General features: G+C 39.7%; 1 protein-coding gene across 1 annotated transcript in view; it reads right to left on the bottom strand.

Moving 5' to 3' along the window:
• The window catches only part of LOC124796150 (SCY1-like protein 2), a 404,810-nt gene that overhangs the window by 75,903 nt on the left and 303,697 nt on the right, over window positions 1-25,210 (bottom strand). The window contains exon 9 of the mRNA XM_047260241.1: window positions 20,593-20,774. Coding sequence (XP_047116197.1) covers window positions 20,593-20,774 — 182 coding nt within the window. The remainder of the gene's footprint in view (window positions 1-20,592; window positions 20,775-25,210) is intronic.

A 25,210-nucleotide genomic window follows, 5' to 3' on the forward strand; every position in this document is an offset into this window, starting at 1 on the left:
GTGCTGACAAAGGGAAGAAAATGTATTCATTGTCAAGGAAATGAGATAAATGAAACTTGTTGCCTCTATTCCTTATTGTTTAAGAAATTAAGGAATATTTCATCTAAACCAGATCACTGTAAAAAAATGAGTTTTGGAAAAAACATTTTGAATTTTTTATTATTTTTCATGTTATAAGATATAAGAATATGGGCTTGTTAGTATATTAATACTGTGTGTATTAATGCAATAAAATGTTGCAGTAACAGTCTCGATAAAGATAACAATGTGTATGGGACTGGAAATTCCAAAAAATACATTTTAATAAAGGACCTGTATCCTGGAGGGTAATTAGGGACTGGTATTAAACTGGTGACAGGAAAAGCATATACAGACTTGTGGGGATAAGAAATAAATTTCTTTTACAATAAAGTGTTTTATTTGGTTTATTGTGTCGTGAAGAAAAGAAATATAGTAAAAATGACCAATACAGAGCCAAAGTTGGAAGTAGGAGCAGGTGGGGGTGAAGATTTAGCTGACATGGGAAACTTAGACAAAACAATTAAACAAGAAGATGAAATGTTTGAATTAATAGAGCAGAGGCATGATGATGTAAAAATTATGTTAGTGGGAATAGTACAATTTTTTAAACAGAGTTTAATCGAAAATCAGAAACAATTTCAAAATATGGGACAATCACTTATGAGTGTCAATTAGTCAGTTGCTAATCTCCAACTGTCTACAGACTAGAAAGTTGCAATCTTTGAACAGCTATTGGCAAACAGACTCATAATCTTGGAGAGAAAGTAGGGGGTTTGGAGACCAGAGTTTTGGCTGTAGAAATGAGTGTGGCGGAAGTAGAATCTTAACTGAGTAGTGAACTTAAACGAATAATAGAAATAATTAGAGCAGGCAGAAACGAGTCCAAATTAACAATGAAAATAGTTATGCTGAAATCAAAAATATAGATGAAAATTTCAAAACTTGTACCACTAATGTTAAAACTAATATCAAATAAAATGTTTTCCTGCTGCGAAAGAGAAATTCTGACCTGAACAATCAAAAATAGATGAACTTCCAACCTTAGTTATTGATAACTGTTTGGAATCTGTCACTTCAAAGGATTTATATGGAAAGAAGTATCTGAAATTTTCAAAACTGTATCCATTTTTCAAAGATTATTAAGGTTTCACACTCAGTTACAGCTTAACTGCTGGTCAAAGTACCTGAAAATTTTGTAATTTTCACGCACATATTTCAGTCACTGATAAGAAATTACACAAACTTATTTTGAAGCAATACTGTAACAATGCTATTAAGTGGTGTAGCTATTTTGTATGGAATGCTTGTTTTTAATGAAAAATGTTGTTATTTTGAGCTGACACTTGTTTCAAGTGAGAGAGAGTAACCATAATCGGTGAAAGTAAAGCCATATCAATTTTTGTTCAGAGGTGATGTCATTTTAGTATGAAAGCAATTTTAAAGAGAAGATTAACAGTACAATATGAGAGTAAAGTGCCACAGAGTGTGGAGAGTAAGAAATGAAAGAAGCCGTCTAACATCACTGGATAGCAGTGAGGTATAGTGTAGTATGCCAATTTATGTTCGTAAGAGAACAAGTTACTTTCTTCCTTTTGCTATGGTGTGGGTAGTGCATGATTCTATATCAGTGGGTAGTGCATGGATCTAGGTCATATAGTACACTTTAATGATTTTGTTGAGTACTACCTAAATGATTTACTACCCTGTGGGAAAAATATATCTAAAAACACAGATGATGTGACTTACCGATCGAAAGTGCTGGCAGGTCGATAGACACACAAACATACACATGAAATTCAAGCTTTTGCAACAAACTGTTGCCTCATCAGGAAAGAGGGAAGGAGAGGGAAAGACGAAAGGATGTGGGTTTTAAGGGAGAGGGTAAGGAGTCATTCCAATCCCGGGAGCGGAAAGACTTACCTTAGGGGGAAAAAAAGGAGTATACACTCGCACACACACACATATCCATCCGCACATACACAGACACAAGCAGACATGGATATGTGTGTGTGTGCGAGTGTATACCCCTTTTTTCCTCCTAAGGTAAGTCTTTCCGCTCCCGGGATTGGAATGACTCCTTACCCTCTCCCTTAAAACCCACATCCTTTCGTCTTTCCCTCTCCTTCCCTCTTTCCTGATGAGGCAACAGTTTGTTGCAAAAGCTTGAATTTCATGTGTATGTTTGTGTTTGTTTGTGTGTCTATCGACCTGCCAGCACTTTCGTTCGGTAAGTCACATCATCTGTGTTTTTAGATATATTTTTCCCACGTGGAATGTTTCCCTCTATTATATTCATATCACTGATTTACTACCCTATTCTATATGAAATGATTAACAATTTTGTATGATTTGGGCAAGGCTAATGGAGAGCTTTTAAATGTTTAATGTTTTCTGTCATATTTAAATTTACTTTGAAAACAAGATTAGCTATACTGTGCAGTTTTTAAATTAATGTATGTAGTGGACAGTATACAAAAACTTAAGTAATCTTGGGGTAACTTGCGAACATTAGATATAATAATAAAGCTAATGATTGAAGGAAGAAAACAGAAGTTATCAAAGCTAGTATTGAAGGCAGGGATCTCAGTGAAAGTAGTTGTGTAACTAGTTATGGTAAACAACAAGGTGTGTGGTTTGAGAGTGGGTGAGTTAGCATGTAACTGGTGACCACTGTAGCAATAAATTGTGTATTCATGCAACTGTGACTGATAAAATAAAAATTTATCAAATATTTCTCTATATTATACAGTTGTGGACCTTCCATTCCAAACCAGCATGTCTCAAATCAGCAAAACATTCTTTTTCAACAAAATTTCTAGTGCTCAGTGAACTGATCTCATTCTCACACATAAAATACATTTCACACATATTAAATATATTTCACATGTTTTCATACACCTATTTCACCTGTATGTCTAGCAAAGTTTACCCTTCAATTTCATTACGATGTAGTTCAACTTTTATGGCATTGTATCTCCTGAACTATGTGCTGTGCAGTCATATAATTTTGCAGGTACATCCAGAGGTATATGTGGCTACTGTCTGCAAAAGGTGTTTGAATAGAATTAGTAGTAAAGAAATAGTAAATTAAAATGTCATGTATGATGCAGCAGTTTCTCATGTATCTCAGTGTTTATGATATCATATCTTTTGAACTATGTGTTGTACAATGCTATATTTTTGTAAGTACTTTCAATGGAAAATGTGGATACTGTCGGCAAAAGCTCTTGCAAATGGAATAAGTAGCAATGAAATAATGGATTTAAGCCTCTTGCATGATGCAGTAGTTTTACATCCATTCCGTGTTTGTCATATCCCCCAAACTAATTGTTGCAAATGATGTAATTTAAATTCAGTGAATGCTGTCAGAAAAATGTGTCATTCATACAGTTGCTAGTAAAAAAGTAATAAATGTCTTGCTTCATGTGGCAGTTTTACTGCATGAACAGCGACAATGTAGTAAATAAAAAGCCTTTTTACTTTCATAATTATATGGGGCTGTCAGTATGAAAAACGTTTGTAAAGATTTGAAACTGCGTGTAAAGTTTTTTGCAAATCTCCAAGTCTCTCATTCTCAAATAATGGTTTTTCTCCCCCTCCCCGCCTCCCCCCCCCCCCCCCCCCCGCCCCACACACACACACACACACACACACACCCCTTTGACACATAGCTGTTTCTTACCTCCACAGTGATTCTTCCCAGGTAGTAAATGATATGTGTACCACGATTATTTGAAATTGATCTAGCGGCCTAGAAGAGATGTGGAACATATGTATGTACATATATACATAAAAATATGGTTATAATAGAGGGAAACATTCCACGTAGGAAAAATATATCTAAAAACAAAGATGTAGTGACTTACCACTACATCTTTGTTTTTAGATATATATACATAAAAATGTACACTGAGGTGACACATGAAATGAGATAACCTCTAATATCATGGCAGACCTCCTTTTACCTTGCATGATACAGCATTGACTCAACAAGTCCCCTGCAGAAATACCGAGCCTTCTGGCACTATAGCTACTCTTAATGGCAAAAGTGTTGGCGGCACAGGATTTTGTGCATGAACTAATGTCTTGATTATGTCCCATAAATGTTCAATGGGATTCATATCAGGTAATCTGGGTGGTCAAATCATTTGCTCAAATTGTCCAGAACATTCTCCAAACCGCTCATGAACAGTTGTGGCTCAGTGACATGGTACATACTCATCCATAAAAATTACATTGTTGTTTGGGATCATGGAGTCCATGAATGGCTGCAAGTGGTCTCCAAGTTGACAAACATAACTACTTCCAGTCAATGTTCAGTTCAGATGAATCAGAAGATTGAGTCCATTCAATGTAAGTAGAGCTTACAGTGTTACGGAGCCACTACCAGCTTGCACAGTGCCTTGTTGACAACTCGGGTCTATGGACTCATGGGGTCTGTGCCACACTCAAAACCTACCATCAGTTCTTACCAACTGAAATTGGGACTCATCTGACCAGGACATGGTTTTCCAGTCATCTAGGGTCCAAACAATATAGTCACGAGTGCAGGAGAGATGTTGCAAGTGGAGTCTTGCTATTAGCAAACGCACTCACATCATTTGTCTGCTGCCATAGATCATTAACACCATATTTCACTTCACTGTCCTAATGGGTCCGTTTTTCATACATCCCACATTGATATCCATGGTTATTTCGTGCAGTGCTGCTTGTCTGTTACCACTGACAACTCTATGCAAACACCACTACTCTCAGTCGTTAAGTGAAGGCCATCAGGTTCTATGTTGTCCTTGGTGAGAGTTAATGCCTGAAATTGGCATTTTCAGCACACTCTTGACACTGTGGACATCAGAATAATGACTTCCCCAATGACTGCCACAATGGAATGTCCCATGCATCTATCTCCAACTACGATTCAACATTAAAAGTCTATTAATTCCTGCCATGAAGCCATAATCACACAGGACACATGAATCACCTGCGTACAAATGATGGCTCTGCCAATGCACTGCCCATATTGCTATCCCAAGACTTTTGCCAGCTTGGTGTATAAATTGTATAGTAGGACACTCTCCTCTATCATCATCTTTTTTTTATAGAAATAGACGATACCAGGAATATTTTCGAATCTTGTATAGGTTAAAATTATCTCAGCTGTTTAACTATAAGAATTTCACTTGATTTTGTATACGATACATTTTATTTCAGGCCAAAATGTAAAAAAATAAATTACTTTATTACAATCAATATGTATGAACTCTTCTTTAAGAATATATAAAATATTGAAATATCTGGTATACTTAAAATTCCTATTATTAATTATGCAATCTTATGCTAACTATTAAATTTACTTCTGGATTCATTTACAAAATAAGGATATAACTTGGTGAAGATCCTTCTTTTGTCAAGAAAGTCTGTAAACTCTTTTGTTTTGTAAACTCTTTGGAATATTGTTAGTACCACAGCATGAGTTAAGGGTACTGGGCATGCCTCTGATGGAATAAGATGTATTTTTATGTTTGGCAATAACAATGTCAGTTTGTGTTCTAAAGTGGAGATTGTAAAGTCAGTGTGATATAGAAGAAAGTGAAAAAAAGGGGCAATCAGAATTCATGCAACAGGCATTCTTAATATTTATCTAATCATCTGGAACCCACAAAGTTAAAAATGTCAGCCTCAAGAATCTACCCCTAGATGTACTGCAGCCAACAACGAGAAAATGAAGATAAGAAAAAAAGTATTTTGTACATCTTACTCCTCTCAAAGCATTTGAAACCAAGCAATTAATCTCTCGGAAGAGACTGAAAAATTTACTGGTGATGTGTGGGACGGTAAGATTACAATTGGGGGCTCATCTGGGATCAGTTAACTGATAATGAAGTCTTGTCTATTGCAGAAGAAGAAGGGACAGTGAGTTGTGCCATTTGCAGTTTATATATAAATGAAGTCCCAATCACGTGAAAAAAGAAGACCCAGGGACTTCCTGACAAAGTTGTATCAACAGTGACGAGATACTATCAACAATGACAGAACAGATGAATTGCTAGAGGACTTTACAACTATGACAAAGGACATCAAAAAGCAAAGATAAGTACAAATTAGTTATGAAATTATTATTTTTTTTTTAGGGGTACCAGTGATGACGTGAAAGCTGTAGGACCCAGCCAGGACGTGTTTGAACAAAGTGAATGTGTAGTCAGCAAAGAAACAATAAAATATTTTGCAGTTGATTTTGGCAAAACTAGAGGAAATGAAGATGGATAAAAATAGCAAATTTAGTTCTGTTGATGATCAGTTAACTAAATGAAAACAGATAAAAATAGCAAATTTACTGCAGTTAATGAGCAGATAACTGAAATAAGGACGGACAATGACAGCAAATGTACTTCACTACAAGGACAATTAAGATACCTAAAAACTGAAAACAATAGTAAAATGGATGGGGTACAATGTCAGATATACCGACTTAGTAATCAGGTTTCAGAGCTAAAAAATGGCTTGTCAGAGGAATAAAAAGGTGTGAATGAAAAAGTTGATGTCTTAGAAAATAAATGTACTGTTTTGGAAAATAATCTAGCAAGTGAATCTGCATGACAGACAAAGAATGTTAATGATGCCAGAGTTGAAAAGAAGGCTGTAGCATAAAAAAATGGAACAGAACTTGAGTAGTTTGGATCAAAAAAAAATTTAATGTTGAAAACAGTATGTAAACTAATGTAAATATTTTAGATAAAAAAAATTCAGCAGTTTAGGAAAATTGGATTCACAAAAATCTGTATTCAAAAAATGGTATTGTGTGGTCCAACATTTCAATCAAAAGTCTTCCATCAGACAATATACATCCAGTGGATTTTCTGCACCACTGTAGAGATAGTTTTGTGACAGGTATGAGTGACAATCAAAAAATTAAATTTGTTAAAAGATGTCTTGAAGGTGAAGCTCTGCCTTGGGTAAATCTAAATTTAGGTCAGTGGGAAATGTATCAAAGTTTCGAAAAAAGTTGGTTGGAAGCTGAACAGGGGAGAATTAAAAGTGAATTTTTGAATATAATAGGGATGGTACTTTGAAAGATTTTTGTAAGAACCAACTTAAGAAATTAACACACCTTGACAAACCATTTGATGAAATGACATTGACTGATGCACTAAAAAGGAGATTACCAGAAAGGTTGTAGTAGGATTTAGTACACAGACCTGATGATTGTCTTGAACAATTTTTACGATATGTTGACAGGCTGGATAGAGCAGTATAAAGAAGCATGTACCATAACAATCAGAATGATAGAGATCACAATAGTAATAACTACAGAAACAGAGATAATGATAATTTATATCAGGGTCAAAATGGTAATAGATAAAGAAATTTTGAATATCACCAGAATGGGAATAAAGGGGGTAACCATGGGCAATTTAATAGGAGAAACAATCATAGAGGTAACTATTTGGGAAACGGCAATGAAGCTCCACAGTTTTGGGGCAGGAAACACAACAACCACAGTACCCCCAAATTACACTTGCAATTAGATAATAATAACAGTGTTAATAATGTGGCACAGATATCTGAAGTTGAACAGAAGGAGCATTGGATTTCTCATTTATGTTTTAATTAAAAGTTTTTGGATATTATGTGTAATTATAGTGATGTACGTACCAATCACCGAACTAGAATGTGAGAGTAATGAGAAATTTTATGTTGTATGTACTAATGATTTTTTCCCTTGGTCAGAAAACAGTGTTATTGATGTATGTAAAACAGGTGATGACTGTATTGGATCTGAATTAGGCGGTATTTTTGATGTAGAGATATAACTGGGGTTCGTAAGTCTGAAACTGGTAGCTTACTGCAAATGAATGTAGGTGAGGTGTGTGACTTAGATGGTGATGAGACTTGTGTTGTTAATGATGTTGTTGATGAAGTAAGTTTGGAAGAATGTGATGATGATAATGATGAGTATCAGGTAGTTGTGGAGTTTAAGAATAATGAAGTTTCAGAGTTGCTTGCGAATACAGATAAGGTAAGTGATGTGTGTGATGATGTAAGTAAGAGTCATGGTATACCAGTCCAGTCAAAGCAGTTTTTCATTAAGGTCATGCAGAGTGATGATCCAAACAGTAAAGGTGAGTTACCTGTAAACTAGAGAACGAAGCTGAAAACTTTTTGCAATTTGTTTGGGACCAGATTGATGATAACATATATAAATGTGCATTCTGGAATAAGTTAGCTGTGGCTAGTCAAAATTTGTATCAAAATTGGTAGAATGAAGTGAACGAAGATCTAAGTAGGAAGTGTAATTTTGACAGTAACATATTTTGTGTTCCTTCTGTAATACATGATGTTAGTTGTGCTATGGAATCCATTCATTGTGTTCAATCTTTACGTGACAATATGAGTAACCAAAGTAATTCTATGATAACAGCAAAGTTGATAAAACCTTGCAAAAACAGTGCAGATGTAGCATTTCATGAAACTGAAAGTGATATTTTACATGAAGTATCTAATTTTTTGTTTTGTTTGTTTGTTCTTTTTCCATTGGCATGAATTCAGTATGTAAGGTGATGTGATCTTTAGAGTTCTATCTTATCCATTGACTGAGTTTAAATCTATTTGTAGATTCATGAAACTATATAATTGTGTTTAGCTTGTCATCAGTTTAGTATGTAAGATGATCTGATTTCTAAAGTTTTGTCTTGTCTATTGACTGAGTTAAAATCTATGATACATTATATAATTATGTTTGGTAATGGATTTGTGCTTCAGAATTTGATACATATATGCCTTGAGACTAAATGAGTAGATCCTTTTACAATTCTGAAATGGGACAATGTTCTTAATTTGTACTATAAAAATTGGGGATAGTATCTTGATATATCTGTATCACCTTGTTAGTTCATTTTTTTTTCATTGCATTTAACTCTGTTTATTAATGTTGCATATGTGAACACTTTTTAATCATACTTGACATAAATCCCATATAACTGACTTTGAAAAATGAATAGGGAGAGCATATCTTGTGTGATATGAAGAAGGTATTGAACAGCATATTTAGTACACAAAACAATGTTTCAGGATTTTGATGTGAATGCGAGACAGTGAATTACCTATTTGCTGGAGCATGTGGTGAGAACACTAGGGAGGAAACTAAGAGATGTGGGGGCATCCACTCCCCACACTGCTGCACAGTTGTACCCTGCTAGACCAGTCGAATTACAAGAGATCATAGGTGCTGGGTAAGGTACTCTAGCATTTGTTAACTAAATCAGTGATGTGACTGAGATTTGTAAATTGTTGGCCAAGACTACGAAAAACAGTATTATTTAACATAAATGTATGTTTCTTCAATTAGAGGTGTTGACTCCTCAATATATTATGTAACTTTAAATCAGTATGATTTTTTTATCAGCTGTAAATGAATCTTCTAGGTTTTTATGAAAGTAGGTTTGTTTGTAGGGAAAATCAGCAGATAGGGTGAAAGACATTTACTAGTATAGACAATATAACAAGATGTATACATGTCTGATTTCATACAGTGATTTTGGTCCTCAAGCTACTGGACTGTGTCATCATTCAAAGCTAACTATGACTCTGTTTACCTGTATTTATCCAGAATATTCTATCTGAGGTTGTGTATAGCTGGCTTTGGTTGGAGGGATTGGTGGCAAAGAAGTGTTTCCATGACAGGGATCAGGAGAAGGAGAACAGGTCTTTGACAAGTCCAACATGGTTAAATTTGGTTCTGGGACTAAAGGTGAGGTCTTTGGATAGGACTAAAACTTCTGTGAGGCTGAGAACTTTGGTGTGGAAAGGTTTACAATGATGTTACTGGAATGGGTTTACTCTGGTTTTGGTGGAGTGTTGGTAAGGAGTTTTCAGGGAGGTTGTTGTTGTTGTTGTGGTCTTCAGTCCTGAGACTGGTTTGATGCAGCTCTTCATGCTACTCTATCATGTGCAAGATTCTTCATCTCCCAGTACCTACTGCAACCTAAATCCTTCTGAATCTGCTTAGTGTATTCATCTCTTGGTCTCCCTCTACAATTTTTACCCTCCACGCTGCCCTCCAATACTAAATTGGTGATCCCTTGACGCCTCAAAACATGTCCTACCAACCGATTCCTTCTTCTAGTCAAATTGTGCCACAAACTTCTCTTCTCCCCAATCCTATTCAACACCTCCTAATTAGTTATGTGATCTACCCATCTAATCTTCAGCATTCTTCTGTAGCACCACATTTTGAAAGCTTCTATTCTCTTCTTGTCTAAACTATTTATTGTCCATGTTTCACTTCCATACATGGCTACATCCATACAAATACTTTCAGAAACGACTTCCTGACACTTAAATCTATACTCGATGTTAACAAATTTCTCTTCTTCAGAAACGCTTTCCTTCCCATTGCCAGTCTACATTTGTATCCTCTCTACTTCGACCACCATCAGTTATTTTGCTCCGCAAATAGCAAAACTCATTTACTACTTTAAGTGTCTCATTTCCTAATCTAATTCCCTCAGCATCACCAGACTTAATTCGAATACATTCCATTATCCTCATTTTGCTTTTGTTGATGTTCATCTTATATCCACCTTTCAAGACACTATCCATTCCGTTCAACTGCTCTTCCAAGTCCTTTGCTGTCTCTGACAGAATTACAATGTCATTGGTGAACCTCAAAGTCTTTATTTCTTCTCCATGGATTTTAATACCTACTCCGAATTTTTCTTTTGTTTCCTACACTGCTTGCTCAACATACAGATTGAATAACATCGGGGAGAGGCTACAACCCTGTCTCACTCCCTTCCCAACCACTGCTTCCCTTTCATGCCCCTCAACTCTTATAACTGCCATTTGGTTTCTATACAAATTGTAAATAGCCTTTCAGTCCCTGTATTTTATCCCTGCCACCTTCAGAATTCGAAAGAGAGTATTCCAGTCAACATTGTCAAAAGCTTTCTCTAAGACTACAAATGCTAGAAACGTAGGTTTGCCTTCCCTTAATCTTTCTTCTAAGATAAGTCGTAGGGTCAGTATTGCCTCACATGTTCCAGTATTTCTACGGAATCCAAACTGATCTTCCCCTAGGTCAGCTTCTACCAGTTTTTCCATTCGTCTGTAAGGAATTCGCGTTAGTATTTTGCAGCCGTGACTTATTAAACTGATAGTTCAGTAATTTTCACATCTGTCAACACGTGCTTTCTTTGAAATTGGAATTATTATATTCTTGGAGTCTGAGGGTATTTCGCCTGTCTCATACATCTTGCTCACCAGATAGTAGAGTTTTGTCAGGACTGGCTCTCCCAAGGCCGCCAGTAGTTCTAATGGAATGTTATCTACTCCCGGGGCCTTGTTTCGACTCAGGTCTTTCAGTGCTCTGTCAAACTGTTCACGCAGTGTCATATCTCCCATTTCATCTTCATCTACATCCTCTTCCATTTCCATAATATTGTCCTCAAATACATCGCCCTTGTGTAGACCCTCTATATACTCCTTCCACCTTTCTGCTTTCCCTTCTTTGCTTAGAACAGGGTTTCCATCTGAGCTCTTGATGTTCATACAAGTAGTTCTCTTTTCTCCAAAGGTCTCTTTAATTTTCCTGTAGGCAGTATCTAACTTACCCCTAGTGAGAAGGATCTACATCCTTACATTTATCCTCTAGCCATTCCTGCTTAGCCATTTTGCACTTCCTGTCAATCTCATTTTTGAGACGTTTGTATTCCTTTTTGCCTGGTTCATTTACTGCATTTTTATATTTTCTCCTTCCATCAATTAAATTCAATATTTCTTCTGTTACCAAGGATTTCTACTAGCCCTCGTCTTTTTACCTACCTGATCCTCTGCTGCCTTCACTATTTCATCCCTCAAAGCTACCCATTCTTCTTCTACTGTATTTCTTTCCCCCATTCCTGCCATTTGTTTCCTTATGCTCTCCCTGAAACTCTGTACAACCTCTGGTTTAGTCAGTTTATCTAGGTTCCATCACCTTAAATTCCCACCTTTTTGCAGTTTCTTCAGTTTTAATCTACAGTTCATAACCAATAGATTGTGGTCAGAGTCCACATCTGCCCCTGGAAATGTCTTACAATTTAAAACCTGGCTCCTAAATCTCTGTCTTACCAATATACACTCCTGGAAATTGAAATAAGAACACCGTGAATTCATTGTCCCAGGAAGGGGAAACTTTATTGACACATTCCTGGGGTCAGATACATCACATGATCACACTGACAGAACCACAGGCACATAGACACAGGCAACAGAGCATGCACAATGTCGGCACTAGTACAGTGTATATACACCTTTCGCAGCAATGCAGGCTGCTATTCTCCCATGGAGACGATCGTAAAGATGCTGGATGTAGTCCTGTGGAACGGCTTGCCATGCCATTTCCACCTGGCGCCTCAGTTGGACCAGCGTTCGTGCTGGACGTGCAGACCGCGTGAGACGACGCTTCATCCAGTCCCAAACATGCTCAATGGGGGACAGATCCGGAGATCTAGCTGGCCTGGGTAGTTGACTTACACCTTCTAGAGCACGTTGGGTGGCACGGGATACATGCGGACGTGCATTGTCCTGTTGGAACAGCAAGTTCCCTTGCCGGTCTAGGAATGGTAGAATGATGGGTTCGATGACGGTTTGGATGTACCGTGCACTATTCAGTGACCCCTCGACGATCACCAGTGGTGTACGGCCAGTGTAGGAGATCGCTCCCCACACCATGGTGCCGGGTGTTGGCCCTGTGTGCCTCGGTCGTATGCAGTCCTGATTGTGGCGCTCACCTGCACGGCGCCAAACACGCATACGACCATCATTGGCACCAAGGCAGAAGCGACTCTCATCGCTGAAGACGACACGTCTCCATTCGTCCCTCCATTCACGCCTGTCGCGACACCACTGGAGGCGGGCTGCACGATGTTGGGGCGTGAGCGGAAGACGGCCTAACGGTGTGCGGGACCGTAGCCCAGCTTCATGGAGACGGTTGCGAATGGTCCTCGCCGATACCACAGGAGCAACAGTGTCCCTAATTTGCTGGGAAGTGGCGGTGCGGTCCCCTACGGCACTGCGTAGGATCCTACGGTCTTGGCGTGCATCCGTACGTCGCTGCGGTCCGGTCCCAGGTCGACGGGCACGTGCACCTTCCGCCGACCACTGGCGACAACATCGATGTACTGTGGAGACCTCACGCCCCACGTGTTGAGCAATTCGGCGGTACATCCACCCGGCCTCCCGCATGCCCACTATACGCCCTCGCTCAAAGTCCATCAACTGCACATACGGTTCACGTCCACGCTGTCGCGGCATGCTACCAGTGTTAAAGACTGCGATGGAGCTCCGTATGCCACGGCAAACTGGCTGACACTGACGGCGGCGGTGCACAAATGCTGCGCAGCTAGCGCCATTCGACGGCCAACACCGCGGTTCCTGGTGTGTCCGCTGTGCCGTGCGTGTGATCATTGCTTGTACAGCCCTCTCGCAGTGTCCGGAGCAAGTATGGTGGGTCTGACACACCGGTGTCAATGTGTTCTTTTTTCCATTTCCAGGAGTGTATAATCTATCTGAAATCTGTCAGTATCTCCAGGCTTCTTCCACGTATACAACCTTCTGTTATGATTCTTGAACCAAGTGTTAGCTATGATTCAGTTGTGCTCTGCGCAAAATTCTACCAGGCGCCTTCCTCTTTCATTTCTTAGCCCCAATCCATATTCACCTACTACATTTCCTTCTCTCCCTTTTCCTACTACTCAATTCCAGTCACCCATGACTATTAAATTTTCGGCTTCCTTCACTATCTGAATAATTTCTTTTATTTCATCATACATTTCTTCAATTTCTTCGTCACCTGCAGAGCTAGTTGGCATATAAACTTGTACTACTGTAGTAGGTGTGGGTTTCGTATCTATCTTGGCCACAATAATGTGTTTATTATGCTGTTGGTAGTAGCTTACCCGCATTCCTATTTTTTTATTCATTATTAAACCTACTCCTGCATTACCCCTATTTGATTTTGTATTTATAACCCTGTATTCACCTGACCAAAAGTCTTGTTCCTCCTGCCACCGAAATTCGCTAATTCCCTCTATATCTAACTTTAACCTATCCATTTCCCTTTTTAAATTTTCTAACCTTCCTGCCCGATTAAGGGATCTGACATTCCACGCTCTGATCCATTGAACGCCAGTTTTCTTTCTCCTGATAACGACATCCTCTTGAGTAGTCCCCACCCGGAGATCCGAATGGGGGACTATTTTACCTCCGGAATATTTTACCCAAGAGGACGCCATCATCATTAACCACACAGTAAAGCTGCATGCCCTCGGGAAAAATAACGGCTGTAATTTCCCCTTGCTTTCAACCGTTCGCAGTACCACCACAGCAAGGCTGTTTTGGTTAGTGTTACAAGGCCAGATCAGTCCATCATTCAGACTGTTGCCCCTGCAACTACTGAAAAGGCTGCTGCCCCTCTTCAGGAACCACACGTTTGTCTGGCCTCTCAACAGATACCCCTCCATTGTGGTTGCACTTACGGTACGGCTATCTGTATTGCTGAGGCACGCAAGCCTCCCCACCAATGGCAAGGTACATGGTTCATGGGGGGGTTCAGGGAGGTGGCAAGTTGAAAAGCTGAGTTAGGTAGGGTCTGTGTGCTATGAGCAGTTAATGAGAACACTGTGAGTAGGTTAAGGGTTGGATAGTAATGCACTGAGGTGGCAGTAGGATGTCAGCAGGTGGATAGCTCATGGGAATGGTGTCCGGAATGCACCTCCAGGTGCTGGAGAGCAAGGGATTCCTGTCTGCAACTCAACATGTCATCTTTACAGTGAGTAGCAGTGTATCATTTCCTTATATAATTGATATTCCAGCCTAGAGTTCCCACCGTTTGATATGTTAAAGTAATTGATTTCAATTCTGATACTGGAAATGATACAAAATTCCTAATGTGTTACATCTGTTCCTCAGCTGTTTAAGAAACAGGAGTATTTCATCTGAACTGGTTTGCTGTAAGAAACAATGTCTGGAAAGACAGATTAGAAAGGGAAGATCATTATCACTGATTAGTGAAGAATGATACTACAAGCACCAATCACTCTGTCAGTTTCTCCTGTAGAGTACTAGACACAGGACTTGCAGAGTGACCAATTCTAGTAAACTGTATGTGTTGGGGGAAGTCACCATTAAGTTCAGGATCCAGAGTTTCACTTGGAAATGTAAGGTGATGTTACCACATCAGTTAGCTGTTTCGATTTCTTGGTTCTAACTTTATCCAACACATGGGCCACGTTGTTGATTGTAGGGAATAGGAATTTCAATTCCTTTGTCATATGGAGTGTAGATGTAAATTTTGTGAGCATTCTTGTGAGTGACCAATTCATATTAAAGGTGTCAGAGAAACAGATAAACAAGAGCCTGATAATTTTAGCCATCTAACTTCCAAGCATGCTGCCCAGTTGTACCATGTATTTTAATCATGTGTGGATTTGCTTTAAAATGTTTTGGGGTTCACTAAATTTGGTGAGTATAAGAGTGAATTATGAGAACATTGAAAATACCAGGTCAATCAGAGGTTCCATGAGTGATTAAAATCTGTATGAATTTAATTGTGTTCCATTTGAGCCCTCAACCAGGGAAGCAGTACTATCCCATCTGCTAGGTAGTATTTTTTTGTATATCAGATTTAAATTTGTCTACCACTACCTGAATGATTTGGTTATCTTCAGTGAGAATTTTTTGAGCATGTTAGGCACATCAAGGAGCTCTTGTATTGGTTAAGGGAGATGGGGCTCACAGTCAGCCTTCTAAGGAAAAATTTGCTGTCACACATCATTTTTGAACACATAGTTTCTCTCCAGGGAATTACTGTCAATCAGAGCAGTGTTGAAGCTATTCGTAACTGTCAAGCACCTGAGTCCCAAAGATGCAAGGTTCGTCAGGATGATAAATTTTTTTGGAAGTTCATACCTAACATCACCTAAATTGGAGATTCGTTGAATGAATTGAGAAAGAAAAGAAGGAAATCTGAATGGTATCCTTCACAAAAAGTGACCTTCGAGGGTCTTAAGATGGCACTAGCAACAGTGCCTTATTAACAATTGCTGAGTTTTCAAAGCAATTTATAGCTCAGTTGATGCCCCAGTGATGGGTGTGGCAGCTTATCTTTTTGAAAGAACAGCCATTAGGGAGATGCCAGATAGGGTGTGGCTCTTGCAGTTTGTTGACACTAAGTTAAATATTCAGTTTACAAATTAAAATTGTTGAGTTGTGCTGTTTGCCCTCAAGAAATTCTAGATATATTGGGAGCATCATCAGTTCATTCATGAAATGGATAACCAGGTCCTTAGCTGGATACTAGGAAGACTGAGATGGACAGAGTGCATTGCCAGATGGGTAGTCTGGATCTCCACCTTCCAGTTTACAGTGAATCACATACACAAAGTGGAAAGTGTTATTGTTGATGGCACTAGTTGTATGTTTGTGGAAGACAGTAATGAACATTCTAGCGAAGAGACATGTCAAGGAAGCAGTCAATGGGAAATAATGTTCATTAGTGCTGCACTCACCCATGTGCAAGGGTTGTTTAAGGACATTGTGGAACACCAGGATTCTAACATTAGGTTAAGGGAAATTAAGGTAAAAATGAAGGTAAGTGGATGAATGAAGCCCTATCATTTAAATGGTAATGTTCTGTGTCGTCCAGAGAGGAAAAATAAATGGATCAAAATAGTTTTACCATCTGAAATAATACCAGTCTTATTTAGTACCACAAGTCACCGACTGGTATTCATTTCCAGACACTTGAAACCCAGATGAATGCGGAGAATTTTTTATCGCACATCATGGACAAAGAGATCAAGATGTGGGTCCAGTCAGTGTGCAGTAAGTAAACCAACACTGAGTACCTGACAGGGATTCTTAACTTCCATGGAGATGGTGTACATAGATTATGTACATAGATTCTGTAGGCCCCTTTCCATAGTCATAAACCAGAAATAGGTTCACTCTGTTTTGTATAGATGCCTTTACCTACTTTTTCTGTTTGTTACTAATGCATAATGCTACCATGCAACGGAGCATCAATTGTTTGCAGTCCTTGTTTGACACTTTCTGGCAATTTTCTTATCACATCACAGCATTCATCTTGATGCTATTGTGGGGCTTACATTGTGGAAGGGGAATTGTGCATACCACTGCAATCCCATATTACCCTAAAACTACATTCCAGGCATGTTAACCACAGTTTGTACTCTGCCCTCATAGCCTACCACCATCAGGTTCATTCCAGGTGGAATCAGCCACTTAATTGGTTGGCTTTCGTCTTCAATATTGCTGCCCAAGAATCTCATTAGCAAACTTCTGCCAGCCTTATGTTTGCATGCAAGTTCAAATCACTGCTAGACAATATGTGATGGTTCTACCAACTGTTGCCTAAACAAATTGATGCAGTGCAAAATTGTGACATTTGGAAGTGGGAAGGGGTAATCTGAAGCATAGTCTTTCACAGAGATGCCCAGAGATACAAGAGGAGGTGGCCATATGATCTCAGTCTGTGTGGCAGTGTCTGGGTGCAGAACTTTCTGGTGGTGACTAAGGAGAATGTAAACAGTAATTGGGAAGTTGCTGCCATAGATTATGTAGCTGGTACAAATTCTCTGGTTTGTAACTCCAGTCACTATACTCGTCAAAAACCCACAAAGCAGAAGGTTTTTCTGTGTTTATTTATCCAAAACTAAACCTGTAAGAAATAGTCTAAGAAGTAATTTATATTGATTTTGAGCCTACGTAAGGAAAAAAATGAACTTATTAAAATTGTTGTGTCTATTTGAACTGCCACTGATTTATGTATAAATATAGATTTTTAATGTACATTAAATTTCATATTCATAAAGAAGTCATGATAGTTCTGTAAGCTCTATCCCGATCCATACATGTGATATTTTTTGTAATTTTTTTTTAAGCTTATACCTTTATAATTAACTGGAGCCACGAAAATGGTAAAATAAAGAAAGAGCTGCTTCAGCAAGGTGATTTGAACAATATGTCTTAACTGTAGTCCCACCACTGAATACAGAAATGAACATTGTTTGTCTGAAGTGTCCTGCCCAGAAACTTGCTCCATGGAGATGTTTTGAGGGTAGGAGGATGTGCTGTGATGGACACAGCACCACTACACTTGTGCCCCTTGGGCATGTTTGAATTTTGCAGTGGCCACCACGGCTACCTATTAAGTGATAGGGGAAATAAGGTCAGTGTTGGCCTTAGAGCAGCGAGGTACTCGCAGACAGTATGACTCCTGGGCCTGAGCTGAAAACATTGAATGGGTGTTTCGCTCGGTGATTGCTTCCAGATATAGCAGTGTCCTTAGCACAGGTGACACACTTGGAAGTCTTGTCAAGTGTGGTGGAAGTTCTCTTACATGACCACATTAACAAGTTTCAAGATGCAACTGCCACATGCTAATAAAGGACACCAAGAAGAGCTTTCGTAATCGTGTGTTAAGGGCAACCTTGAGTAGGTATACTGCAAAATTGCCGTTTGTCTTTTTCTTATTTGAGTACTGGTGCCACTGGGAGCTTTAATGTGGCTTTTCAGTTTTGGCTGTAGTACCTATCCAGTTGCATCCTATCTGTTAAATTTTGATGTTGTCCACAAAGTTTGTGCCTTTTTTAATTTGGCCATATCTGTTATTATGATGTCTATAATAAAGTACAAGGTGGAAAAAAAAGGAATGACCAAATTTTCAGGAAACATTCCTCACGCATAGAGGGGCTTGAATTATCCAGCAAAAGTTGTGTTTCTGATGATTAATGTGACTATGAAGAGAAGCAAAAATAAGCTCTAACATCAAAGTGTTTGTGGACCCATGTCCATACAACATTCTTTCTTCTTCTACATTTGAGAAATGTTTCCTGGAAGTTTAGCCATACCCTCTTGTTACACTCTGTATATCTGAAATTATATACATCTGTAATTTTGTAGCGTATCCCATTGTATATGTGGGCAATTGTGAATGAGGATAAAGATTCAGATTCTGGTGAGTGTCATGCCACATCAATGACAACTGGTTTCAAACTATACAGGAGTTACTGTAGTCAGTGTATGTAAAAGCATCTCAGACAGTGTTCCAGTGATAATTGTGAAGAGAGCTATTTGCAATGGGCATGCAGTCGGGTCCTTCACAAAAGGCCATTGCTCACAGTGACCTTTAAAATTGCACATCTTCATTGGGCCAAATGGCACAGAAACTCAATAGTAACTGACTGATGGCATGTTGTGCAACCCGATGAGAGTAGTGATTTTGTCTCTTTTCAAATAAAGCAAGATTTTGAGTGCACTTATTGCGTGTTGAACTCACAGTGTGTGGATGCCATAATTCACGATGAAGGTGGTTATGAGATGTTTTGGGGGTGTACTATGGCTGGAGCTCACTCCTTTGGGTTACCATGGGCACAAACCAGGTTGTTATTTTAGCATACTTGGTGGCCAAGTGCTGCCCTTCCTTGTACATTTTGATGATGAGTACACCACGAACACTACTGTCCTCTAAGATGAAAACAGTCATGTTCACAAGGCTGTATGCATACATTTCTCATTCAACAAACACTTAGGCTCCCTGTTGCACCTTGACTGGCCTGATAAAAAGTCCAATCACTATCTGATAGAAACTGCTTGGGTCTATTTGGAACAATGGGTGAAATGATTCCTGCAGTTTGATAGCTCTGCTGGATCCAAACATCAATGAGTAACTTCAGCTGGATTAGCATACTGGTGGAAACTTGTGAACTCTCTTCCATAATGAACTGAGGCCATTATGAATGCTATAGGCGGTGTTACGGGGTATTGGTGATGTGTTCCCGGGTGGTGACTAATTTCTTGTGCAGTATGTTTGATATACATGATGTCTAGAAATAATTAATGGGTATCCGTATACAATTTGCATTCTGTTGATTCCTGAGTCAAAGGTCTCTTTACCAGAGAGTTTCAGCTCTCCTGACTTGTGTATATATTTAGCCTGTCTACTTGTTTTATTTTAGTCAGAGTGGTCAGCAATGAATACTCTTTATGCAGACTTGATGTTTATTGTGAGCTGTGAGGTGCAAATGTTGCATCCATATGAAGTTAATAGATGTCTTTAGCAGCTGCATCAAGAGAGAGTGAAAAAGTCACAATTTCATCTGGAAGTGCTAAATAGTAAATAATCAGACACTTACACTTTACAGCTTAACATCTTTCCTAGTCATTTCAAGTGAGCAATTTTTGATTGAACAGAATAGCAGTGATTATATGCTATCTTGTTACGTCTGTTTGCAATGTAATCATAAAAAACATTAATTTGGTATGGAAATTACTGTTGTCATTGCATAATGCTTTTTGAACACAGATTATGGTACCCGTGTCTCATATTAGTTTATTGAACGTCAATGAAAGTTATTTTGAATGTTGATGAAAGACAGATATTTTTTCTCACACGGTACGTGAACAATGGAGGGTTATGAGTACACAGAGTCGAGAGTACAAGTCTCGATGGGATGACAAACATTAGACAAGTAAAATACACAGTGTGAGCTTGTATAGTCAAAGTTGTCTCACCAGCTGAGTTCTTGCGTGCCATGTCCTCGGCACTGGAGGTCTTGCGCTGCTCGATGCGCAGGTTGGGGATGTTGAAGGGTGGCACGTGCATGTTATCTGAGCTGTACTGGTGGCGCAGTGGGCGGTGGCGCTCTGGGCTTGGCAGTGTCAGGTTATCCAACTTCAGTTTGTTGCGCTGGTTCCTGTGGACACCGCACGTCTACATCACTACTCGAGTCCTCACTCTCCTCACCCACTCTCCACTGTTGCAGCCTGTGGCTAATGACTTGTTTGTCTATGTGATTGTCATATATACAGAGTGGTCCATTGATAGTGACCGGGTCAAATATCTCACGAAATAAGCATCAATCGAAAAAACTACAAAAAACAAACTCGTCTAGCTAGATGGGGGAAACCAGATGACGCTATGGTTGGCCCGCTAGATGGCGCTGCCATAAGTCAAACGGATATCATCCAAGTGTCCGGACCGTTCGCAGGATAGTTACGTTAATTAAGGAAACAGGAAGTGTTCAGCCGCATGTGAAATGTTAACCACGACCTTCAACAAATGATGATGCCCAAGTAGGTGTTTTAGCTGCTGTCGCGGCTAATCCGCACATCAGTAGCAGACAAACTGCGCGAGAATCGGGAATCTCAGAAACGTCGGTGTTGAGAATGCTACATCAACATCGAATGCACCCGTAGCATATTTCTATGCACCAGGAATTGCATATCGACGACTTTGAACGTCGTGTACAGTTCTGCCACTGGGCACGAGCGAAATTACGAGACGATGACAGATTTTTTGCACGCGTTCTATTTAGCGACAAAGCGTCATTCACCAACAGTGGTAACGTAAACCGGCATAATATGCACTATTGGGCAACGGAAAATCCACGATGGCTGTGACAAGTGGAACATCAGCGACCTTGGCGGGTTAATGTATGGTACAACATGGTGGGAGGAAGGATAATTGGCCACCATTTTATCGATGGCAATCTAAATGGTGCAATGTATGCTGATTTCCTACGTAATGTTCTATCGATGTTACTACAAGATGTTTCACTGCAAGACAGAATGGTGATGTACTTCCAACATGATGGATATCCGGCACATAGCTCACGTGCAGTTGAAGCGGTATTGAATAGCATATTTCATGACAGGTGGATTGGTCGTCGAAGCACCATACCATGGCCCGCACGTTCACCGGATCTGACGTCCCCGGATTTCTTGAAGGATATTTGCTATTGTGATCCGCCGACAACGCCTGACAACATGGGGCAGTGCATTGTCAATGCATGTGCGAACATTACGGAAGGCGAACTACTCGCTGTTGAGAGGAATGTCGTTACACGTATTGCCAAATGCATTGAGGTTGACGGACATCATTTTGAGCATTTATTGCGTTAATGTGGTATTTACAGGTAATCACGCTGTAACAGCATGCATTCTCAGAAATGATAAGTTCACAAAGGTACATGTATCACATTGGAACAACCGAAATAAAATGTTCAAACGTACCTACGTTCTGTACTTTAATTTTAAAAACCTACCTGTTACCAACTGTTCGTCTAAAATTGTGAGCCATATGTTTGTGACTATCACAGTGCCATCTATCACAAAGCGAAAAAAGTGGTCCAACTAAAACACTCATATTTCTTTACATACTACACGACTATGTAATAAAAAATGGGGATTCCTATTTAAAAAACGCAGTTGATATCCGTTTGACCATGAAAAGTAAATCTAATCTAATCTAACCTAATATGGCAGCGCCATCTAGCGGGCCAACCATAGCGCCATCTGGTTTCCCCCTTCAAGCTAGACAAGTTTCGTTCTTTGTAGTTTTTTCGTTTAACGCTTATTTCGTGAGATATTGTGCCCGGTCACGATCAATGGACCACCCTGTACACAGACACACACACATTATATGTACTGAAAGAAAAAGAAAAGGAGTTGTGCGACATAAACCCAAGTTGGCAGGCATGCTTCTACATATGAAAAATGTCTAGATGCTATTCAGGTTTGCTTTAAAGACACACTGTAACGGTCGTGATTATTATTTATCTTTGCAATTGATATTAGCCAATAATGCCTTTAAGGTGACAAAGACGCCACTATCAACACCTCACTGAGCTTGAACAAGGTCACGTAATAGGGCTACGAGAAGCTGGTTGTTCCTTCTGTGATACTGCAGAAAGACTTGGCAGAAATGTTGCCATTGTACATGACATCCGGCAGCGATATTCTCGAGAATGTACAGTAGCAACGAGACCATGTTCCGGATGGACACGTGTCACTATCGAGAGGGACGACCACCGTGTTCGATGTGTGGCTGTGGCGCCTCATACTGCATCTGCAGCAGCGATGTGAACACCAGTTGGCGCCACAGTGACACAGCGAACTGTTACAAATCGGTTACTTCAAGAACATCTCCAAGCTAGAATGTAATGTGCATTCCACTGACCCCAAACAACTGCCATTTGTGATTACAGTGGTATCAAGCGACAGCTCGCTGGATGATTTCTGTTGTGTTTTCTGGTGAAGGGTGGTTCTGACTTGGTGCCAATGATGTACATGTTGGTTAGAAGGGGGCAGTTGAAGTCTTGCAATCAACCTGTCTGCGTGTTAGACACACTGACCTACACCAGTAGTTATGATCTAGGGTGTGATTTTATATGACAGCAGGAGAACTGTCGTGGTTATTTCACGCAAATTTTATGTCGGTCAGTTGGTTCGACCTGTTTTGCTGTCATTCATGCGGCATTCCAGGATGTTTTCCAGCAGGATAATGCCCACCCACTGCTGCAGACCCAGCACGCTCTACAGAGAGTCGAAATGTTGCCTCGACCCACTCGATCACTGAGCAAATATTGGATATCAATTACGACAACTCCAGTGACAGCCACAGACAGCATTAACCATCCACATTTTGACTGATCCAAGTGCAACAAGCATGGAACTCCATCCTACAAACTGACATGTACAAAACAATGCATGCATGTTTGCATGCTTGCATTCAACACTGTGTTGGTTACACCACTTATTAATGTACCAGCATTTCCCATTTGCAACGGTTTATCTCGCACCTATATTAACCAGTGATCTTGTAATGTTGATCACTTAAATACATAAGTGTATTCTCGAAATTTAATAACTCTACATTAATTATTTTTCGTTGTTGCAATTTTGATAAATGGGGACAAATACCAGGAAACGATCCCGGGAAAATTAGTACCAAATTAGTACCCATTCAGAAACACGTTTCAAGGACGGTACACCCACTAGAAGATGGAGATGTAAAGATCTTCGTCAGTATAGGTTTCATTGACTAAAAGCACGCAAGGGAACACAGCAGGCAAGTGGAAATGTTTTAGTTCCACACTCCAGAGGGCAGTGAGCTGTAGCTCCATCATGTAGTAGCCACATTACCCTTCGTACCAATGAAGGCACGTCATCCAGCGGGGGCGCCAATGTCACACACAGAAGTGCAGATATGCCTTGATTTTAAGGCATTGTGGGAGAATGACTGGTCATGTGAGGCAGTCGCCCATAACCCTGGACCACATATTGAGCTGAACTGGTGCTGATGGCTTGCTGTCATTATACCATGGCCATTCTACAAAACCCACATGTGGGCGTTGCGAAGGATGATGGTATTGCCTCTCGTAAAGGTAGCCTCATCTGTGAATAGTATGGATGACAGAATTCCCAGCACCAGGGTGACCAGAGTGACTAGCAGCAACAAAACTGTCGCCACAGAGCCAAGTCTGTGAGTAATAAGTTCTGTATGCATTGTAAGTGATACAGACACTGGCAACTGTCGTGAAGACTATTTCACACTTGTTGTCTGGCCTACCCCATGCTGGCAGGCCACCTGTCTGGTGCTGACACTACAGCCACTGTCAAAGATGTTTTATCTCCACCTTCAAGTGGATGTGAATACCGTATGTGCCTACCATATGTCCATATGACCTTTTTTGCTCCTAATCTTCCAGTGATCGTTTCCTACAGTTTTCTCCATTCATCATAATAACTGTAAATTACTACATTTACAAATTTGTCAAGTTATTAGAGGAGATAAAAACAAACATTTTTGTTATGTGACACAGATGTCAAAGGTACAGTTGGGCTCTTGAAGACTTTGATGCTGGACATGATTTTCTTAGCCCAATGTTCACAACTGTTTTGACTTTTTCATTGATAATCAAATCTGATTTACTACAGAATTAAATCCTAATGCTATGAAGGTTGGAATTTCATTACGGCTAGCAGTGGCGACATCGATGGATAAACAATTACATGGTTATTGTTTACATGATTTAGTATTTAGATGAAAGTTTCTACTGATGTTTACAGGTTCTTGAGGGCTGACACTAAATACCTCAAATGCAGATGTATGGAACGCCCAGCATGACATACGCATGCATCCATTCAAATATCAGGGGGTACAAGACCTGTCAGTTAATGACTTTCTCTACTGCGTGCATTTCTGCCAGTGGATTTACATCATTTCTTCTAGACGTGTATTTTGTTTACTGATGAGGGTGCGTTCACAAGGGAAGGAATATTGAACAGCCATGTCTGGGAGTTGGAAAATCCCGAGGCGCCGGCCGGAGTGCCCAAGCAGTTCTAGGCG

This window comes from Schistocerca piceifrons, chromosome 4 (genome assembly GCF_021461385.2).
Source record: "Schistocerca piceifrons isolate TAMUIC-IGC-003096 chromosome 4, iqSchPice1.1, whole genome shotgun sequence".
In the NCBI taxonomy this organism is placed as follows: Eukaryota; Metazoa; Arthropoda; class Insecta; order Orthoptera; family Acrididae; genus Schistocerca; species Schistocerca piceifrons.